The 15,925-nt window shown below is 38.3% G+C and overlaps 1 protein-coding gene and 1 long non-coding RNA gene across 4 annotated transcripts in view; one reads left to right on the top strand and one right to left on the bottom strand.

Moving 5' to 3' along the window:
* Positions 1-1,261, bottom strand: part of LOC140506029 (uncharacterized) — a 121,934-nt gene extending 120,673 nt beyond the window's left edge. Inside the window, exon 1 of the long non-coding RNA XR_011967740.1 lies at positions 769-1,261. This is a non-coding gene — a long non-coding RNA (uncharacterized lncRNA). The remainder of the gene's footprint in view (positions 1-768) is intronic.
* The window catches only part of DNAH7 (dynein axonemal heavy chain 7), a 282,757-nt gene that overhangs the window by 229,389 nt on the left and 37,443 nt on the right, over positions 1-15,925 (top strand). For all 3 annotated transcript variants that reach the window (XR_011967739.1, XM_072612713.1, XM_072612714.1), the window contains 2 exons: positions 1,312-1,449; positions 7,331-7,561. Coding sequence is in view for 2 of the 3 variants with exons in the window: in XM_072612713.1 (XP_072468814.1) it covers positions 1,312-1,449; positions 7,331-7,561 (369 nt within the window). In the remaining variant the exon portion in view is untranslated. The remainder of the gene's footprint in view (positions 1-1,311; positions 1,450-7,330; positions 7,562-15,925) is intronic.

Here is a 15,925-nt window from a genome sequence, read left to right as displayed (position 1 = left end):
TGCAGAGACAGAGAAGCAGAGGATGGAGCTCTGGGGATGAGGAACAGCAAAGAAATCAGTTTAGTCTGACCGCAGTGTGCATGGTGAGGAATAACATGCAGCAAGGAGGGAGACGTATTTTGGGGCCAAATCGGCAAGGGTTTTACGCCAAATACAGGAATTTGTATTTGATCCTCGAAACAACAGGCAGCCCCTGGATGTTATTTGGTCACATGTGTGCTTCATGAAAATCAGTTTGGCAACTGAACTTGTGGAAATAACAGCCTAAGAGATAAGGCCTCTCTCTGTTGAGAATTAGAGCTAGCAATCCCTTCTTAGAGTGAGCTTGGAATGGAGGAGGCAGTTGGTTACCAGATACCAAGATGGCGATGGGTGCCTGTTTCTAGAACACTCACAGGCAGCTGGAGGACACTGAAATGAAAAGAAGAGTACCAAGAGGTACATTTCTTCTTGAGCCAACCTGGTTTGTGAGAATTTTTATAATGAGGAAAAAATAAAGAAAAATTCAAAAACACTGAGAAAACTGAGCTAGAAAGAGTTCCTGGAAGGTGGGGAGAGCAGTAGAAGACTAGTAGCTCATAGACAAGCTAAGGCACAGTCCATAATCCCCAGTATAACGACTTTATACCATTCATCCTCAGTTCTTGAAGACCCATCCCTGAGCCAAGTCACTTCCTTCATTTCATAAGTTCTCTGAGTACCTAGCCTCTGAACAAGGCTGACCCGGGGGTTGTCACAAGAGCCTTTCTGGGATTTTTTCCTACTCACCTTCATTTTCAGTAAAAGCCTTTGCTTTGGGAGGTATCATGAACTGACTTCATCACTAGAGCAGTGTCTTTCATGTCACGTGTACATTTAACCTGTGGGATTTGTAGCAAACCTCGGCAAACAGGCAGCTGAGGCTTAGGGACAACTCTGCTGAATAGGATTGTCACTTCTGAGTGAATAGGAATGGGATCTTGGGGCTGCCGGTTTCCCCCTGATCCTGTGAATTCTTCAGTAAATATCTCTAGCCATGTAAGTCTTTAACACCTTGTAATTCAGACAGCAGCACTGATGATCTGGTCTGTCAGATTAACATCAATAGGAAATCCTAGATGTGATACTTTGCCATTTTCTTTCTTTGTCTTTGCATGGCTCAAGCTTCTTCTCTTGTTGGTCTTTATGCTTTCTGTTTGTCACGTGGTTTTCTGATGGCCCAGTCTCTAGGGGTAGCTCAACCCACCCAACTGAGTACTGAAGATAAAAGAGTTAACTGTAAAGATTCCATTCCACAACTGATATCTAACCTCCTATCGTTTGTTTTTGTAGTACAAGAGTTACATTGACTACACAAAGGAGTTGCCCTTGAATCCTGCCCCAGAGATCTTTGGGATGAATGCTAATGCAGATATTACTAAAGATCAGTCTGAAACACAACTGCTATTTGATAATATTCTTCTTACGCTGGTAAGTGATCTGCACAAACAAGTCTGTAATGAGGCACATGAAAGATGCCTCCTACACAGTGCATGCTAGTGTTGTTGTAGGATTTCTTTTTTCATACTGTATTCAGTGCATTGAAAATCTGCTCTTACAATTGGCAGTTACTGTGATAGGCAGTGCTTAATTGATGTTTAATTTTGTGGAACCTAATTAGCCTATACAGTATGAGTTCACATAATTATTAAGTGGAATTGTAATCAATTGCAGAAGTACTACAATTGTAGTAAAGGTATTCAGCTGAATGATCTTTTCAGATTAGTTCATTTTATTTTTGTGCAGTCTGTACTTTGCAGCAAGAGAGAGAAGCAACAGCTGGCTTAAAGAGCTGCGAAGCTTAAAGCAGTCTGGTTCGGGAGTCACCATGACATGATATTGAGACAGAGAAAGCCTGTGGAATTTCTATTCCTACTGGTGCTATGGTCCCTTCTGGCAAAGCCCTGCGTCCAAAGAGATTTTTTGCAGTCCATTTGCCACATACACAACATTAATGAATAAATACTTGTTAAAGGGCTAGCACATATATGTGTGCACCAGCAAATAGGTGTTTGGGAAATAAGGTATATGCCATACCCAGGATTCTGGCACAGAACAAATATAGTATCTTTTGGCTTTATTTAAACTTGATGATATGTACCACATTATAAAACATATAAAATAGTAGTCTCATTCCAGTAGAAAATGACTCAGGACCAGACAAATAAGGTGAAATACACAAGGGGCAGCTTCTCAGCGTTTAATTAAACAGCCTCTCCAATAGCCTCAAAGTCAGATTGGCAACCACTCTTATAGTAGTAGGTTGGCAATAGTCCAGTAGTTCAAGATTGGAATTGCCATAATTCAGGAGCATGTAGATGGACCAGAACAAGGAGAAGAAAAAAAGCACAATTTTACATTATACATGTAACAACTTGAACTTGGGGTCAGGAAGAACTCATAAGTTGTGATGAAATGAGAGAGGGATTTCCTAAACCAGAGTTTCCCCTCCCAATAAAGCCACAGATCCTTCATGTATACCTACAAATTTAGCACGAAACAGAGATATGATGAATGCTATTATGAACCTTTAATTTTTTGTATAGCTCACTGGGACCGTAAGAGGACATCTTGCATAATTCAAATCTGACCAATGATCCCCTTTGTCCAGGGAAGAGTGACCTCCTGCCTCAGCAAAAAGAGGCATCCATTGTCAGACATGCCCAGCCTGTTGTTTTATTGTACATGTTTATAACAAGGGAGAGTTCGGTGTCAGGGGAAGGGGAGGACTTACTGGGAAGTGACAGCAATGTTTTCTCTTTTTAAAAAGAACCAATAAAATAGTCTTCCCTTTCCCCTACAAAAAAAGGACTTTACCAATTTAACATCCCAAACAAGCCCTGAAGAACTCTACAGTAAGCGAGAACCCATTGTCTCCTAAGTCATCTCATTTTATTTTTATAATTCTAGTTATTAGCAGGCTTACTCTTTCCTGGAATGCACACATTTGCCTCTGTAAATTTCACTGGTTGGTTTCAGTTCTGCCCTCTAGTCTTGATACAGTTCAAAACTAGATAATTTGTTTCTTTTAAAACTCACAAAAGGGAAGGAAGCTGGTCTAAAAACCATGAAAAGGATAAGTATACAGATGATTCCTTGAAAACAGATCTAACTTAACCTTCATTGATCTAGTAATTCAGTAAAGAAAAAGCTCCACGTAGATATTTGCAAAAACTAGTTTAGAAAAGATGAGAAAGCTAACAGAAGTGATTTCTTGAATGTTTATGACTTAATAACAATCAAATAGCATCCCATTGACCTCATTTCTCAGTAGCAGGCCTAGACAGATATTGTAATTCCAAAATTCATATCATTCCAATTCTGTTTTCTGTGACTGAGAGCAGATTTGGGGGATGGGAAATTTGTGCTAATGAAATAGACATTTGAAATGTTAAAATCCTTATTATTTTTAAGAGTCTTAAAACCAGATATGTGAGTTTTCTAAAAGAGAATTTAGTAGTTATTTTAATATCTTAACAAGTATTTTCTGCTGTGTGACTCTACATAGCTGAAAAGGTATACATTTGTTTCATATTTAGAGAACAGATAATACTTATAGATGTCCTAAAAATTGTGTGATTCTTTTTAAACTGGCAAAGATAACAAAAGGTGAAAGTGACAAACACTGAAGGAACTGTGGGAAGACAGACTGTTTAAATCAATGTCCAGTAAATCTGTGATGTTGTATGTGCTGCAAAAGGTTGTTTTTTTCCCCAAAATTTAACTGTCTCTTCTCATTTGAGGAGCATTGTTTTTTTATAAACAAAATTACCTATTTTATCTCCCATAATCACCTCTGCTTCTTATTTTGTTAAGAATTCACATTCTCCTAGCCATAGTTGTACAAAGCATCTCCTTCCATTCTCTATATTTTTTAATGATATAATCTTTTATATTTAGTTCATTTTGTGCCTATTGTAGTATGTGGCATAAGGTATTAATCTATTCTATTCTAAATCAAATTTCTGCCATTCTGCTTTCCAATTTTCACAGCAATTCTTGTCAAATAAGGAGCCCTTACCAGAGTAGTCACTGTCCTTGGGTTTATCAAATATTGGACTGTTATGTTTGATGACTTCTAGGTCTTGAATAAATAATTTGTCCCATCAATCAACTTTTCCAATTTTTAATAAGTATCAAAGTTTTGATTATTGCTGCTCTGTAGTGTAGTTTGAGATATCATAATGCTTTCATGCCTACTTTTTTGTTTGTTTCCTTAATGTCCTTGAACATTTCTTCTTCCAGGTGAATTTTGTTTCTATTTTCACTCACTCTGTAAGCCTTTGGTTATTTGCTATGAGTCTAAATAGGAAGATTTTTCTGATTTTAACAATCCAAAATTTGCCACTTTTCAACTTTTTACCTGTTGCTCCTGCTTCTGTAGCCTAGGGCCAGATAAAACAAATCTAATCCCTTTTCTACACGGCATCTATCCCTTCAAATACTAGAATATTGCTATCATGCCTCCCCCTGAATTTTTTCTTCTTTAAGCTAAACATACCCACATCTGATCTTCAAGTGACATAACTCAAGAACCTTCACTATGATTGCCCATCTTTGGATGCCACAGCTTATCCATGGCACCTGGAACAGAATACTGTACTCTCGATGTATTGTGCGACCAAGAGAGAATACAGGGAGATTCTCTGAAAAGAGTATAACTACAGAATCTTATTGACTGTACTTTTCTCCTTAGACTATGGTGGAGGAGACACACTGACATATTTTTACTATTCATGTTTCCCAGACTATACAAACTAAAAAAATAACAAAAAGTTTTGTCATTAAAACAGTACCTTGTATTGTAATTGATTATGATAACTTACCTATTGGGGAGAGGGAAAGGCCAATGTTTTTAAAGGAATTATGTGATAGAGCATCATAATACTGTGTTATGCCATTCTGTATTGATGAGGGACCCTTTACCCAAAATCAAAGAAAAATTTTCCCAATAAGTCTCAATCTCAGATGTTCTTTAGACATACTCAAGAACGTTTGCTATCTTAACTAACCTGAATTAATAGAATTACATTGTCCACAGTATAGTCAGTGATATTGTATTTTGCTTTGGTCAGGAAATATTTGAAGAATGGTGTTCAGTTCTGGCCATTGCATTTTCCAATAGGTGTTGGCAAGCTTTGTCCAGGTGAGGGTTCCTTGGGTAGAGAGGAGACTTCTTGCTATGAGACCAGCTCAGAAACTGAAAAGGTTTTAGAAGAGATATAGCAGAGGACTTCACAGCTATAATGACTAACATTTATACAGCTCTTTAAGGTTTGCAAAGCAGCGCCTACTATTTCTTTGCTCCTCAAAACAATCCTTTGAGACAGGTGTTTTTATTGTCCTCATTTTTCAGAGTAAGAAACCGAGCCTGGAAGAGGTTAAGGGACTTGCCCAGTGATCACGTTGCTGTGGTTAATCTCTGTATACAGGGTTGGACAAAATCATCAACCTCACTCTCTTCTCCAGAGTCACCAGACTCCAGTAGCAAGACGGAGGCCAGCCCCAAATGTAGTGGATGACCTTGGCCATTTTAAGCTCAGGTCTTTCCCAGGTCTCACTTTGTCTGAGGCAAAACCCATTCAGTTGTTAAAGACTAATAAGTAAGCATTGAGGCAAAAAGATGGCCTAGGTTTGCCTTCAGAAAAGAAATAGCCTGGAAGTGTCTGAGGCAGGATCATCCTGACTCCAAGTTCAGTGCTGTTAGTCACACCTAAGCTGCCTCTGTCATTTTCAAATATATGAAAGGTTGTCATTTGAAAAAGGAATTAGACATGTTCTTCTTGGATGACTGGGTATAGAGCATAGAACTAAAACCAGGTAGAAGTTAAAGGAAGGCCAAACACAAACCCTGTAACAAATAGAACCATCCAGAATTCCTTGTGAAATAATAATCTCTCCATTACTGGAGGTGTTTGAATAGAGGCTGTTTCCCTACTTGATGTGGATGTTGCCGGTGGCCTTCATTTGGAGAAAGGTTGGAACTGATGAGAACTTCTGCAGTTAAGATTTTATAAACAGACATGGAAAGAGATCATAAGCTGTAAAGCAGAACCAGAAAGAAAAGAAAAGTTTCCTCAGATGGATAAAATGTGATAAGAACATATATAAACATTTTTGGTTTATATTTTAGCACTCGCATATATGTATTAACCAGAAGCAGCATGTTGTAGTGACCTTAGAATTAGGATAACCTGAGCTGAGGTCCTGTCACTTGTTCACATGTGGGCTTTGTGACTCTAGGTAAGTCACTAAACCTTTCAGTGCCCCAAGGCAACTGAATTTATCCGCTGCAAAACAGTTGTTGATTGGCTTTTGTGGAGGAAGTTTCCTGAGCAGGTCTCTGTCTACACTGTTGAAACCTCAGGTCTGGAACTCAGGTAACTTAGGGGGTTCTAAATTGCAAAATCGGGTTCCATTTCATATGATACGTGCAACTAAAGCTAAGAGAGATTTCTACCTTATTGCTAATGATATCAATCACTCAAGGTGGCTTCTTTTCCATTTCCAGAGAAGTGTAAACAGTGTGCCTATTGTCTGTTAAAGAAAGGAGAAAAAACCTCTCTTTATTGCCCACCTGATTCATTTTTATATCCAATAAGCTTCATGATGTTTTAGCCAATAAACCTTCCTGATGATTTTTCAGTTCAAATTCAATTTCCTTTATATGGAGTCTTTCACTACCACCTGACTATTCTCATAGCTAAGTAGCCTTGTCTCCTGCTACACTTCACCTATTGGCTCTATACTCCACTTCTTTCCCTATTCCCTCTTTGGTGTTAATTTGTGCCCTTCAAAAAAAAAATCAGTGGCACATCAAAATAATGTCTCTCCAACCACTCCAACCCTTCCTTGTAACAAGGTATAGTACACATTGGCCATGTCTGACAATATTCTGCACCCGTAGCCTCCCACCTCTCTAGCAGGAGGATAGAGGCATGTATCACTATCAGTCATTTGATTTTGTGACTGGTCACCGTATTAATCAGCACTCCAGGATTTTTCATTGTCATTCTTCTTTACATTCTCCTGACATATTTTTGGGATGACTTGACTCTTGACTCTGAATCATTGACTAGATCTTTTTCTTCACCAAACTGAGTCACCCTTTTACTTCAAACTCTTCAAAACTGACATCCCCTACCATGGAGCACCTCTAAAGTAACTATTTGGAGGAATATGACAAGTAAGAAAGCAGAGATGTTCTATATACAAACTCTAGGAACTGTTGTCCTTGAGGACATTTTGATTCGGCTCTGCTTGGACTTTCAATAGGATGCCTGATGAACAAACTTTTGTCTGTTGTTTATAGTCTCGTTCTACAGGTGCTGGTGCAAAATCATCAGATGAGGTAGTCAATGAGGTGGCTGGTGACATTTTGGGCAAACTTCCCTCAAATTTTGACATTGAGGCTGCAATGAGGAGATATCCAACAACTTACACACAAAGTATGAACACTGTGCTTGTCCAAGAAATGGGACGGTTTAATAAATTGCTACATACCATAAGAGAATCATGTATTAACATCCAGAAAGCCATCAAGGTAAGATGTTGTTTCCTTCCCAAAAGCCAATCGTTGTGTTTTACCTTTTTTTTTTTTTAAAGTCTAGAATATAAGCTGAACTATGTCTCCATGAAAATATTTCATCAATCACTGGGCCTACAAAGGCAAAAATGAAAGAGTACCTATCCACATTCTATTAGGTACATGCAAAAGCATATATGAAATACATACAAAGTAAATACAAGATAATTTGAGAGGGTAGGGAAGGCACTGGAAGCTGGATAAACTGTATATAGGAGATGACAATCTGAACTTTGAAGCAAGCCAGGAATTCTTTGAAGCAGAGCTTCCAAGTATAGGGGAAAACCTTTGCAAAGGCAGAGGGACAGGATGTGGAATGTAGTATGTCCTCAAGGCCTGCAAAGGTAGGTTGCAAAGGGCTTTAAGTGCTAGAGGAGTTTATATTTGATCTATCAGGCAATAAGGAGTCACTGGATTTTATTAAGCAAGGGGAGTGATAGGATCAAACCTTTACTATAGATAGAGCACTTGGGCAGGTGAATTGGAGAGGGAAGATTGTGAAGCAGAGAGACCAATTAGATGGCTAGTGTAATAGTGGAGGGAAGAGTTGAAGCAAGCCTAAAGCGGGAAGGTGGTTGTGGTGTAAGTAGAAGAAGGTGATGAACACAAGAGATTCTGTGGAGGCAGAATCTCTGAGACTTAGCAACCGATTGACCATGTAGGATGTGGAAGAGTGAGGAGGTCATTTCTGTACACTCATTTTGCTCCCATTCCATATAGCTTATTCACATATTCAGATTTTAAATATTTTCTCAGTCTCCCCTATGACTTAAGAAGAAAACCATGAAAATATATTCCTTATATAATTAACTACCTCTTCTTCTTTTGTCCTCTTACACTTTCTTCTGTAGCAACTGGCAAAGGTTCTTGGGGATTTTGACAACACTAATTGGCAGAACAGGCTTAATCCTTGCAAAAACAAGAGACTAAGAAAAGAGAACTTAGCTTTATTATTGATTAGGGTAGGAGAAGGAAAGGGTATGCACATCTTTGTCTCCACCTGGTAGCCTCTCTCGTTGTTTTTCTTCTTACTTTGGTCCACCTGCTACCTTTCTGTTAAGATAACTAGGGTTTATGTGATTGTTCATGCTAAAAGGGCCCATCTGTGAACTGTTGTAACTACCAATACACAAGCACATACTGAACATACCTATTTATTGGAGGTTATAGTATACCTTCAGCTTTTCAAGAAGAAGCCAGAGTGTTGGGTTAGGATTACAGAAAAGTGACTGATCCTTTTCCCCTTGGATCAGAAATGATTAATGGCCAAACTTAAACTTGGAGGGAAATAAAACCTACAGCCTAAGTTACATCACCCTTCAGTTTCTTTGCAAATTTTTTCTTCTCCTTCCCTTCCTCTTTATCTTATTCATTAACGTATAAACTGACTTAAACATGCCTAATATCTTCCCACAGAGAGTCTGCATTATAACTCATTGCTTCATAAGCTTCCTGTAGAGAAGTATTTTGTCTTTGCTTTTTCATATCTCCTGAGATAATAGTTTCATAGACTTATAACTGGAAAAGACCTTAGAGGCCATATAGTGCAGACCCCTCATTTAACAGATGATGAAAATGAGGCTCAAGTTAGCTAAATGACTTACCTAGTGTTTCACAGATAGCATACGGGAGGTATTGGAGTTTTCGATCTCCAGCTTCTTAACAGGTTCAGATCTGGTCAGATCTGGTCAGATAGGCAGATGGTTTTGGAGGAGTTAATAATCAGCCTTAGTCTAGTCTAGTCTTCTCAAATAGTTGCTGGGAGAACCAGCACCTACAGCATTCCCTAATCACCCTCCTCACAGGGGCCGGCAAGAAGGGGGGGCAACTATCCATATGTCTCAATGGGTTAATCAAGACAGGCACATTTGTGCACTCCCCTAAGTCCCCTCAAGCCTCAATGGGGGCCGAATGAGGCACACACAGATACCCCATGGGTTCCTCATGGTTTCCCCCATCCCTGCTGACCAATGCCTACTTACTTTATAGGGCAACAAACAAAGAAGGCATCTTGCCAACAGTTAAGCTCACAGGTTAACTTGAGCAATATCATCATTCTGTGCAAGAGTAGTAAATATCAATTATCTCATGGTACAGACTCAGTAGGACTGTGTATCACTATGATTCTGGGAACTACTATCTAGAATCCTTGAGACTCTTCTGGAAGCTATTATCTAACACCTGGAAACTAGACATTCCCATAGCCATGGATCCTGAGAAACTAACTCTAAGTTAGTTAACTAACTTAGAAGGATAACAAAATCCTCCTTACATACACCTAGGTCATATAAGCATTAAGTGGTACAACCAGGATATAAGGCACATTATGGGCATAGCTCCTAATGAATTGATTTTAATTAAAGGTTTTTTAATTCTAAGTGGCTCTTGTAAGAAAAGATTCAAGACAGTTTCAAGGTGTAGAATGGGACATACATTTTTGGACATGGTCAACATAGAAATTAACTTTGCTCAACTCTGCACATTTGTTATAATGATTTTGGTGGGGTTTTTTTCTTTCACAGTTGTATGTGAGGGGGCAGAGGTGGGAGGAAAAGAAAATAAATATTTGATAATTGAAATATATTTAATATAAAATAAATTATTAAAACTAAAATATTAAGAGATCACCACCATCTAGAACTAAAAAGGAAAGGAGCTTTAGGTGATTTATAGTCTATGAATAGCTAACAATTATATAACACTTTAAAGCGTTTACATATATGTCTTGTTTGAGCTTCACACTGACCCTGTGAACCTCTCTCCACAACACCTCCTACTAAGTTCTATTTAACTTTGCAACCTCAATCAATAAACATTAAGCTCCTAGTAATGTCCCAGCCACCATGCTAAGATCAAAAGAAACAAATTCAAAGCAGAAGCAGTCTCGCCTTCAGTGAAGAGGCTTACACTCTATGAGGAAAACAACATGTGCATAAGTAACCAAATACAAAATATAGACAAAGTAAGCTGCAATCTCTAGCAACTAAGAGGTTCAGGAAACATCTCTAGTAGAAGCTGAACTCTAAAGGAAGCTAAGAGATTCTGCAAGGTTGATGTGAGGAAAGAATCCATTCCAGTCATGGGGGACAGCCTGTGCCAAGTCTGGGAGATGAGAAAGGGAGTGTTCTTTCCCAGCAATCAGGCCAGGCTCACAGGAATGGAGTGCATGGGGAGAAATCATAGGCATGAAGCCAGGAATGGAAGGCTAGATACAGATTACAAAGGGCTTTAAATGGCCAGCAGAAGAGTTTGTATTTTATCCTAGAGGCAACTAGGGAGTCACTGCAAATTTTTGATTGAGGGACAGGAAAAACATGGTCAGATCTGCTTGTTAGGAATATTGTTTTGGCATCTCTGTGATGGATATTTTAGAGAAAGGGGAGACTGGAAGCCAGTAGTCTAATTAGGATGCTTTTGATATGGTCTGGATACGAGGTTATCAAGGACGTATGTGCAATGGTGCAGTCTCTACGGATCTACAGAAAGTTGAGGGTGGTATCCAGATATGTAGAAAGAAAGGGGAGGAGGGGCAAGACGTTACAGAGATAAAATACACAAGGCTTAACAACTGATTGACTATGGGAAGTGAGGAAGAGTAACTTGCCAATAGTAGGTCTTAAAGGTGAAAGAAAGAATGGTAGTTCCCTTAATAAAAATAGAGAAATTAAGAAGAGGGGTAAATTTTAGGGAAAATAATAAGTTCTGTTTTCAATGTGTGGTATTGGAGATGGCTTTGGAACATTCAGTAGGAAATGTCCAGGCATTTACTGATGTTCTAAATCCTTGCTCCAGTGATCCTACGATGTGGCACTGAAACCCAAGAGAGCTGACTTTATAAAACTTTATAAGTTTTGCAAAAATTCAACTGTTCCAATCTCCTCCCATCCCATAGAAAGGTCAGTCTCGGAATGTATTCTCATAACCACACTCTCTTTAACTCTGCTCCTTTTAAATTCCTTCACATTCTTATTATCCATGATGCCCTGAATAAATTTTTTTCTCTTCTTTCTCCTCTCCCCTCTTTTCCCCAGGCCTCCCACTCCATTTGTTTCATTTAATGGTTTAAAAGCAACATTAGTTACTTTGGTTATTTCCCCTACCATGGTTTCCTTTATATTCTTCAAGGGATCTGTGATCTCCTCTATGATATAGTAAACTCACTCCAAGATGGACATTAGATGACAGGCTATCCTGTGTGACTCGTGTGTTAAGAAAAAAATAAAGTTCAAAAAAAGGGGCTTTTTTTTTGTAGAATTACTTCCTTCACATGCCCAAACCTAAAATCCAGTCTTAAAAAAAATCAAAGAAAGGGCAGGGAGAGTAAATTATTCAAGGTGATCCAGTCCAGAAACTTAGTGAGATGTTCCTGGAAGTTCCAAATGAGCATATCTGTGAAAAGACAGATGCTTGGCAGCAGACCAGGAGGAGCAGTGCTAAATGAATTGTTCTCATATTTTTTCAACTCGCTATTGTTTCCTAACTTTTCTATTTTGATGCATTATAACCTTTTTTTGTTCATTTGACTACTGATGCACAATCTGATAAAATTAGACTGGCTATTTTATTTATCAACTGTCTCCAAGACAAACATTTATGTGACCTTGAGTAAATCACTTAATCTCCTAGAAGGCTCATTTTCTTCATCAGTAAAAGACAGTGGAATAATAGCACATTTGTCAAACTGTACACAATGGTTTAATTCATATGAACTACCCAATCAGATCAAGTAAGGAAGCAATCGGAACATGCTTGCTTTTACTCAGATCTATTTCCTCAGAAATAATAGACCATTAAAGTTAGGAGGGACCTTAGAAAGTATTTGCAGATTTTCCTCATCTTTTGAAAATCAGTATTCTTCTCCACAATGGGTCCCGGTTTTAGACTGGGCTCACTTTTTGGTTTTACCACTCAAGCCCACTGTTTTCTCACTGATTGAATGCCTAATATAATGGCCAAGCAATGAGTCATAAGCCTTCAGAATATAATGGAATATTATGTCCTTTATTATGACATTATGCCTCCCTAATGCAGCCTAGGAGCATACTGGCTTTTTTGGAGGCTGTGCCATCTCAGTGACACATACTGGACTTGCCATCTACTGAAATCCTTAGATCTTTTCCACAAGAACTGTTGTCTAGCCATGGTTCTCTCATCTTATAACTTAAAGTTTGTTTTTTGAATCTAAATGTATTTTATTTTATTAAATTGTTAAATGTATTCTATTTTATTTTATTTAGTTTTTGCCTTGGATTTGAACAGATATTATTTTGTTGTTTTTGATATTATACCCCCAGTATTCCCTTTTCTCACCATTTTATTGACTGTAGGGCTACTCCATTTCTTCTAAGGGATTCTTGCCCTCAGTAATATGCATCACTTGAATTAAATTCACCCATCTTGGCAGCTACTTCCTGGCAAAATAGAGGGAGAAGAAATGGAAGCCATATCAAATTTTATATTCTTGAGCTCAAGGATCACTGTAGATAGTGACCGCAGTCATGAAATTAAAGATGCTTGCTTCATGGAAGGAAAACTATGGCAAATCTGACAGTATACTAAAAAGCAGAGATATTATCTCACATTCAGAGCTCCATATAGTTAAAGCTATGGTTCTTCCGGTAGTAATGTATGGTTGTGAAAGTTGGATTTTAAGGAAAGCTGAGAGTTGCAGAATTGAAGTTTTCAAATTATGATGCTGGAGAAGACTTTTGAGAATCCACTGGACAGCAAGAAGATCAAATAAAGAATTTAATTCAAGCTATTCACTAGAAGGTTAAACACTGAAATTGAAGCTTAAATACTTTGTCCATGTAATGAGAAGATGGGACTCATTGGAAAAGACCTTGATGTTGGGAAAGATTGAAGGCAAAAGAAAAAGATGGCAGAGGATAAGCACAATAATGTCATTGAAACAATGAACATGAACTTGGACAGATTTTGAGAGGTAGTGTATGATAGAAAGGCCTGGAATGCTATGGTCTAGGAGTAACAAAGAGTCAGACATGACTGAAAGACTGAAAATAACAGTTTTGTTTATCTAAATCAGAGTAATATGAAATATAGTTGAAAATTTAGGTTGGATCCAAACTGTGGAGGGCCTAAGACTCTATGCAGAGGAGTTTATATAGACAATAGGAAGTCTTTGAAGGCTTTTGAGCAAGGGATTGATATGATCCAAGCAGGAGCCTTAGTAAGATTCTTTTGGCAGCAGTATGGATAATACATTAAAGAGGTGACAGAATAGACTTGAGGGGACCTGAAAGAAGGTTCTTCTAGTAGTCCATGTGAAAGATGGTAAGGACTTGAACTATGATAATGGAAATATGAATAGAAAGAAAGGGGCATATTTAAGAGATGTTGTGGAGGGCAGATTTTATAAAACTTGACTACCACCTGAAAGTGAGGGAGGTGCAGTAAAGGAGGAAGAATCAAGCCTTTGATGCTTTAGTTAAGAACTTGGGTGACTGGAATTAGTGCCTTCAGTAGAAATAAGGAAGATTAGAGGTAAAAACAGATTGAGGGAGAAAGATGATGAGTACATTTTCAACAGTCAACAAGTGTTTACTGAGTTAAAAGGCAACATGACAGTGGATAGAGAGCCAGCCTTGATGCCAGGAAAGTCTGTATTCAAGTCCATCTCCAACATATTTGGCTGTGTGATCTTTTAAGTGAGTTCCTTTGCCTCTAAGTATTCTAAACAACTTTACTGGTTGCAGAGAAGGCACTGTCAGAGGGAGTTTCCCCACCAAGGAGCTTGACTTAACCAATGATATCACATGTCTAGCCCCTGTCCCTGAAGGCTCATGTGCCACAAGGACACATTGTATTTGATATGCTGATGGGACATCTAGGAGATACCTAGTAATCGGTAGGAGGTGGCAGATGGGAGTTCAGGAGAGAGATTAGGACTAGATCTATGCATCTGGAAGTTATTTGACTAGAATCCATGGGAGCTGTTCACATTATTTGAGACCAAGAACAGAACCTAAGGAGGATCAGAAGGAAGACTGATGAAACAGCAAAGGAGACCAAACTGGAGTCTTCAGATAGGTTGGAGAACTGTGGGAGAAGAATATGTGTGTCACATCTGCCAAAGGAAGAGAGAAGTATGAAGGAGGAGGAAGAGGTCATCACTGACAGAGCTTCAAAGAGATCAAGGAAGATGAGTGTGAGAAAGGGATTTAGTAATTAAAAGATATGGTAAACTTAGAAGAAATTAGGTTTAGTAGAATCATGGAATTAGAAGGCTTTCTGATAAGGATGTGAGGAAGTGGAAGCAACCAGGGTAGACAAATATTTCTAGGCATTTAATAGTGATTAGATAACGTTTAGATAGCATTTTAAGGTTTGCAAAACTCTTTAGGGGGTAGTGTGAATTGACTACAGGAAAGGAAGAAATTGAAAGAGTGGTGCTAGCTGATGGAGCACCTGTGTTTTCTTAGCACAAGCAGCAGAGAATTGATCCATGCTTTGTTGCATCTCAGCTTCAGAGGCTGCATTGAGTGCATAATCATCTGCAAACAGAAAGTCATGTGCCAACACTCCCTCCATTTTGGTCTTAGACAATCACTGGAACAAGCTCCCAGAGAAAATAAGAGGAAGTAGGGTGAAGGAAACCTAAGAGGGTTAGGGGTTGACAAGTCACCTTTTACTCTATAAGAGACTGTAGCAGAAGAGGAAAAGGGGGAAGATATTTAGGGGTTTTGAGGGGCAAATGGGAGGCAGCGAGGGCCACTCACTGTAGCAATTTAAGTGAAAGCTCTTTATATGAGTTTGAGGACTTTAAAAATAAGGGGACTTGATGAATTTCTACTACCCATTTCAATTCTTATATTTGGCAACAAATGACTCTTTACATGAGTAATTTAATTCAACATCCTTGCTAGATTAGGGGAAAAGGAAGAAATACCCAAGATCTATTTGTACAAAAATATTTATTGGAGGTATAACTTTTTATCAATGATATAATAAAGTGTATGTCCAATAAAGGACCTTTGAAAAAAGAATTAAAATTAATTGGAGGCTGAATAATTAAAAAATGTTGGTGGGTCAAAAAACAGATCATAGGAATTATAGATAATTTAATCAAAGAAAATTACAATAATAAGGCAATATACTCAACCTAGGATGTAGGGATATGAAGAAAAATAAAAGGAGTTTGAGGAGTTTACATTCTTCTTGGAAGGTTACAAGATGTAATCAGAGGGATAAACACAAAATATATGCAAAACAAAAATAAATACCCAATCATTTCAGTATGGGTCAGGGGGTTGGTGCAGTAGAAAAGGCTTTTCTAGGATGTGACATTTGAGTTGAGCTTCA

The sequence above is a fragment of the Notamacropus eugenii genome, chromosome 5 (genome assembly GCF_028372415.1).
Source record: "Notamacropus eugenii isolate mMacEug1 chromosome 5, mMacEug1.pri_v2, whole genome shotgun sequence".
Taxonomy (NCBI): Eukaryota; Metazoa; Chordata; class Mammalia; order Diprotodontia; family Macropodidae; genus Notamacropus; species Notamacropus eugenii.
The sequence above is the reverse complement of the archived record's forward strand: the minus strand, read 5'-3'. Positions and strand labels throughout refer to the sequence as shown.